We start from the raw sequence: 7380 nt of genomic DNA, 5'->3' as shown, positions 1-7380 counted from the left end.
ATTATATACATATATATATATATATATATATATATATATAATATTATATATATATATATGTTATATATTTATATATATATATATATTATATATATATATATATATATATTGTATATATATACTTATATACAAACACACACACAACACAAGCATACATGGTGTGTGTATTTATTATATATATATAAATATATATAATATTATATATATATTTTATATATATGTATTATATATTATATATATATTTTCTTTATATATATATATATATATATGTATGCATGTATATATATATGTATATCATTATGTGTATGTGTGTGTGTATATATAAGTATTATCTTTATTCATATATATATATATAATATATTATATATATAAATACATATGTAATATATATATATTTATATATATATATAATATATATATATATATATACATATAATTGGTATGTATATATATTTTAATATGTATCTATATATATATATATATATATATATATATATATATATATATATATATATGTATATTATATATATGTGTATACTGTATATATATAATATATATATGTATATATATATATATATATATATTATATATTATATATATATATATATATATGTTTTATATACATATACATATATATTACATATTAAATGTATGTATCTATTACATATATATGTATATATATATATATATATATATATATATTATATAAATATATATATACATATATATATATATTTATTTATTTATTTATTTATATATATATATATATATATATATATATATATATATATATATATATATGTGTATATATATAGATATATAAATATGGGTCATGGGAATAACTGCAGCGGATCGCTAGTCAGCATCGTTTAATGTTAGAACTAGAGCTGTATCTGATCATCCTCGTACCTCTAACTTTCGTTCTTGATCAATGAAAACATCCTTGGCAGATGCTTTTGCACTACGTCGTCATGCAACGGGAAAGGAATTGCACTGGCACGCAAACTCACCAAAATACAACACTGTCCTTAAAATCTTAATCATTTCTAGGGGATCAAACCAGCGTCCGTCGTCCCTCTATATATGTATATTATAAATAAATATATTATATATATATATATATACATTATATATTATATATATATATATATATATATATATATATATATTTATATATATTTATATGTATGTTGTAGACATACATGAAATTTGCATGTACATGTACGTATAAATTAGATTTATAATAGTTTACCCCTAAATACCTTATTACGTTTTCTTTGCATGTTCTATGAATGATTAGGAAGACTATTTTATCTGTTATTCTACGATTATTAAGATCTGAAGTACAGAAAAGACTTATTTAGTGTATGATAAAACCATATTTTGCAACTTTATATAACATTATAAAGGACACTATAATATGAAAATATGTCAATATTACTTTGTTTTACGTTCGTAGGAGTAGGGAACCAGCCATGATTTTGTATGTACGTCTCATGGAGCGTACTCTTCCTGAATATTTGACCTGTAAATTTAGAGAAGTTATGACGCCAAAAAATGTAAGTTAGAATGATGTTTAAATGTATAAAGAAGCAATTGAAGTAATATAAGTTTCTATACAAGTGAAAGATGATGTGATATTAGCCAAAAGAGACTAGGAGTTTTTTGTTTGTTCGATTTCAGTTCGTACGAGTGGAGTGAGGGGAAGAGTAGAATAAAATGAGGGGATGAGTGGTATGAGAGTAGAAGTAGAAATGGGGAACAAAGAAAACACCAAAGTAGAAGTAAAGATGCTACAGTAACAACAAGCACACAATGTAGACCCCGTTATATAAGAGCAGTCCAAACAACTAAAGTCAACGACACCAAGACTGGCACCACGTGCTCCCCAAGAGGCCACATGAAGGGTGGTCATTGTATGTTCCATCTAGACCCAATAAATCCACTCCGTGACGGAATTGGCGTAGTTTTCTTCAACCAACCATCATTGAAGAAAGACCAGATTACTTCTATCTTGTCGTGGCATGATTGTCCGCGACAAAAGTACGAAATTTTGTGCAAATTCAAGATCCAACAAAGGTCAAGATTCCCACCATCAAGAGGGGTACAAGATGATCATCAGGCTGTAGTAGGTGACCCTGCTACTGTGACTTATGAATCTGATGTCCATGATGACCATCATAGCCCAGACCTTGACGTAGGTGGACCAGGGACTGACACTAAGGAGGTAAGCTCTGAAAGGGTGTTAGCGGTTAAGCGGTCTAGATCAGCCTACACAGGAGTTTTAACCAGACGGTTAAACATTTTGAACAAAAGTATTCACATGAGTAGAAGTGCTAATGAAATTCAGACCAACATAGATCAGGTTCAAGATGCACTTGATAGGTTAGAAATTTGTCATGATAAATTAATTACGTTGTATGAGCGAGAAAGGGATTTTGAGATTGTTATTGATGAAGAACTCAGTTATAACAAAATCAAAGAGAGAGCTTTGAATCAGATTGATGTAGCCAAAGGATGGCTGATAACAGATATGGTACCAGTGAATGAGAAGAGTGAAAGAAACAGCATGAAGTCAAGCAGAAGTATATCATCAAGAAAATCGAGTTTCAGTATGAAAATTGCTGCTGCTAATGCTGCTGCCAAGAGAGCGTCTCTTGAAGCCAAAGCTAGGGCACAAGAAGATATATTCAAGAAGATCATCAAGATGAAGCAGCTTGAAGTTGAGGTAGCAAAGGAGGAACTAGAAGCCGAGATAGCTGCGGCTACTGCTGAAGAGGAAATGTATCGACGATTTGAAGAGGAAGAAACCTCAGTCGTGCATAGAGCCTCGCAGGAAGGTCAGAAGCTTTCAGAAGTAAAGTTTCCTCCAGTGATAAAACAAGAACATGAAGAGCCTGAAACTCAACAAGTACAATCACTGCTTAATCCAAATGCTGAACCATGGACACAAACTCATTCACTTCCAACAACATTAGGTCATATCAATAACAATGAGCCTCTGCAGAATAATGTAACAACTAATCAACAGCTAATTGAAATCTTGCAGCTGCCTAAAGTAGAGCTAAGTAGCTTTGATGGTGATCCATTAAAGTATTGGCAGTTTGTAAAGACTTTTCAGGAGTGTGTTGGAGTTACCTCTGTAGGTGCTAGGGCAAAACTAACCAGACTTTTGCAGAGTTGCACGGGACGTGCTGCAAAAGCAGTGGCATGTTGTAATCTGATGAACGCAGAAGAGGGGTATAAAAAAGCTCTTGATATCCTCCAGCAACGTTTTGGAAATGAGTTGTACATAAAAGAAGCTTGGTTAAGAAAGGTTTCTGATGGACCTAACCTGAAAGCATCTGATAAACTCATGCTATCCAATTTAGCCGATGATACTAGAAACTGTGTTGAAACTCTCAAGGCACTGGGACACGATCCTGATATAATGTCAGACAAAGTCACTGAAGTTGTTAAAAGATTACCTTTCCATCTCCAAAATCGCTGGAAAACAGAAGCTGTTAAGTACACAGAGAGAAATAAGAGATATCCAGGATTTACACCATTGGCAGAGTTCCTAGAACGAGCTTCATTAGAAGTGAATGACCCATTATTCCAATCTTTGGATAAAGGGTTGAAGCAAAACAAAGACAGGCGAACAACAAAAGGAACAAGTTTCAATGTGAGAATGGATGAGGAAGTATTAACTAAACCAGCAGTTGATAAGCGAAACACTGAAGTGTCTAATAAAAATGCTGCAAGTTGCTCTATGTGCAAAGGAAAACACTGGTTGCATGAATGTAGCCAGTTTATAAAGTTGACTAAAGAGAAGAGACTGATGGAAGTAAGAAAAGCAAAATTGTGCTTCAACTGTCTCCGGTCAAACCATAGAGTAACAACATGCAGAAAAGCCACAGTCTGTGAAGTAGACAATTGTGGTATGTGGCATCATAAATTGCTACATGATGCATTTAACAAAGAAGATACATCTGAAAAAGCTGGCAAAGTTAGTACTCAACCAAAAGTTAGCACAAAGAGTTGTGCCTGTAATCCATCTAAAGATTCCAAGATTGCATTGCCTATTGTAAAAGTAAAGGTAGGTAGTTTAGGAATGGATAACCATATTTCAACTCTGGCATTACTGGACCCAGGAAGCAATAGCACATTCTGTACAAAAGCATTAATTGATAAATTGGGCATTTCAGGAAAATCAGTGACACTGAATATGACCACATTAAATAAGGTTGAAGAGATAACCTTGGAAATGGTTACAGGTGGTCGAAAGAAACAAACGATAATCCTGGAGAAAGTGTATGCACTGAAAGATTTTCCTCCAAGCTTGCAAGGTGGTGTAACTTCACAAGTTGATGTAAAAAAATGGAGACACCTAGAAAGTTTAGAGCTACCAAATGTTAATGCAGAAGTAGTCAGCATAGTTATTGGCCAAGATTATCCACACTTGCTAAAACCTCAAGAAGTAAGGTCAGGAAAAGATAATGAGCCATATGCAATAAGAACTGTGCTAGGTTGGGCAATTAATGGGCCTGTAGGAGATGATCCACACAGCAAGGAAGTATTTAATAACTTAATACATACCATCCCAACATCAGAAAGTAGTCTGTCAATACAAGTTGAAAAATTTTGGGCTATTGACGGGTGTGAAGATCTGAACAAGAATACCAGTTGTATGTCCAAGGATGACAAGGAAGTACTTAGCCTCTGGGATAAGTCGGTAGTGAAAATCAATGGACATTTTCGGTTACCTATCCCATTTAAGCGTAATCCACCTGAGTTATGCAATAATAGAAGCATGGTGGATAAGCGTCAAGAATCTTTGAAGAAGAGGTTAATAAAAAATCCAGCCTTGTTAGATGAGTATAACAAGGAAATTATGAAGCTGGTTACAAAAGGGCAAGCTGAAGTTGTGCCCGATGAAGAAATTGATGCCTTTCCTGGACTTACATGGTATTTACCAATTTTCAATGTAAAGAATGAAAAGAAGCCTGAAAAGTTTCGACTGGTATTTGATTGTGCAGCAGAATTTATGGGGACATCTCTCAACAAACATGTTCTACAAGGCCCTGATTTGACAAATAAGCTGTTTGGAATACTTCAAAGATTCAGAAAGGAGAAAGTGGCAATAATGAGTGATATTGAAGCCATGTATTATCAAGTGAAAGTCACATCATCACACAGAAATGCTCTCCGATTCCTTTGGTGGACAGACGGAGATTTGTCTAAAGACCCAGAGATCTACAGGATGACAGTACATCCATTTGGAGGAATTTGGAGCCCAAGTTGTGCAACATATGCTCTCCTACACACAGCTAATGACCAAAAGGATAATTTTGATGAAAGAACATTCGAGATCGTTCATAAGAATTTTTATGTAGATGACTTGCTTACATCCACAGAAACAGAAGAAGAGGCGGTGAACCTTAGAAGAAGCATAGCCAGTATGTTGAAGACTGGAGGGTTCAAGCTTACAAAGTGGACAAGTAACAGTAAGCGTGTGCTACAAGATATACCATCAGATGAACAAGCCAAGAATGTTAAGAGTCTTGATTTGGACGAAGACTCTTTACCTGTGGAACATGCTTTAGGACTGGAATGGAATACTATTAATGATACACTAGCAATAAGAATTCAAGAGAAATGCAGACCTCAAACGAAGAGGGGATTGCTAAGTATCCTAAGTTCAGTGTATGATCCCTTGGGGTTAGTAAGTCCTTTCATACTTATTGGTAAGAAGATTTTTCAAGATGAATGTCGATTACAGAAAGGCTGGGATGATCATCTCTCTGAAGAGGGCATGAAGAGATGGACCAGGTGGTTATTGGATATGGAACATCTGAAAGACATCAACATCGAACGATGTTTTAAACCTCCTGGTTTCAATGAAGTCAGTTATCAAATCCATCATTTCTCTGATGCATCTGAATATGCTTATGGCACTGAGTTTTTTGAGGTTAGTTGACAGAAATAAAAACATTCACTGTGCTTTCCTTGCAGCCAAGTCAAGACTTGCCCCTATGAAGTCTACAACAACACCAAGACTTGAATTAGCAGCAGCTACTACAGCTGTGAAGATTGATGAAGCTTTGCATCAAGAGCTTGGCTTGGAATTGATAGAATCAACCTTTTGGACAGATAGCATGATTGTTATACAATATATCAAGAACAAATCCAAAAGGTTTAAAACTTTCGTTGCTAATCGTGTGGCATACATTCAGGGAAGCACAGATATTAAGCAATGGAGGTATATTCCTTCTAAAGAAAATCCAGCAGATGATGTATCACGTGGACTTCATGGTGAACAAATGAAGAGAAACCAACGATGGCTACAGGGGCCGGAATTTCTTTGGAAACCAGAAGAAGAATGGATACCACATTCAGATGAGAGCATAGACTTTCTGGTTGATGATATAGAAGTTAAGAAAGTACCAAAGTCTATCGCTGCAGTAAGTCAGGTTGCTGAAGATGTCACAGAGAAGTTTCTCATGAGCTTCTCAAGCTGGTTCCGCTTGAAGAAAGCTGTGGCATGGATGCGGTGATTTGGTCAGGGGCTGAAACAAGGTAAACCAACTACAGGACTCAAGTATCCTATTACACCAAGTGAGATATGTGAAGCTGAGAAGGTTATCATATACTATGTGCAGAAGGAGTATTATGCTGAAGAAATTGAAACTCTTAAAAAGGGTAGTGGACACATTCCAAAGTCAAGTACAATATACAAGCTTGACCCATTCCTAGATAATACATCTCGTCTGAGAGTAGGTGGAAGGTTACATCAGGCACCAGTCTCTGAAGAGACAAGACATCCAGTCATAGTTCCACGACAACATGAGATTGCCAAGTTAATTGCAAAAGAGTCACATGAAACGACAGGACACTCAGGTCGTGAATATACTATGGCAAAGATCAGACAAGTGTATTGGATTCCTAGAGCTCGTCCTTTAGTTAAAGAAATGATCAAAAAGTGTGTTATTTGTAACAGATACAGAGGTGTAGCTAGGACTCAAAAGATGGGAGATCTACCCGAGGATAGATTAACACCTGGAAAACCTGCTTTCACATATGTTGGAATAGACTGTTTTGGTCCTTTTTTGGTTAAAAGGGGCCGGTCAAAAGAAAAGAGGTATGGTTGCATTTTTACATGCTTAGTAACTAGAGCAATACATCTAGAAAAGTTGAACTCTTTGGAAACGGATTCTTTCATTAATGGTTTAGTAAGATTCATGTCAAGGAGAGGAGTACCTGAAAAGATAAGATCTGATAATGGTACCAAATTTGTTGGAGCACATCGGGAGCTTAAAGAGACAGCATCTGATTTGCAAAGATCTTTCAAACTTCAGAATAAGTTACTTATGAAAAACATCAAGTGGGAGTTCAATCCAC

General features: G+C 34.9%; 1 protein-coding gene across 1 annotated transcript in view; it reads left to right on the top strand.

Moving 5' to 3' along the window:
- Positions 1 to 6014: 6014 nt before the first annotated feature.
- LOC147472318 (uncharacterized) overlaps positions 6015 to 7380 on the top strand; it is a 1610-nt gene continuing 244 nt past the window's right edge. The window contains exons 1-2 of the mRNA XM_086545340.1: positions 6015 to 6443; positions 6546 to 7380. The exon at positions 6546 to 7380 is cut by the window's right edge and continues 56 nt beyond it. Of these exons, the coding sequence (XP_086401466.1) occupies positions 6015 to 6443; positions 6546 to 7380 (1264 nt within the window). The remainder of the gene's footprint in view (positions 6444 to 6545) is intronic.

Source organism: Penaeus japonicus, unplaced genomic scaffold (genome assembly GCF_977035675.1).
Source record: "Penaeus japonicus unplaced genomic scaffold, GWHDUDI00000001_assembly GWHDUDI00000002, whole genome shotgun sequence".
NCBI lineage: Eukaryota > Metazoa > Arthropoda > Malacostraca > Decapoda > Penaeidae > Penaeus > Penaeus japonicus.
This window is presented reverse-complemented; position numbering and strand designations above follow the sequence as displayed.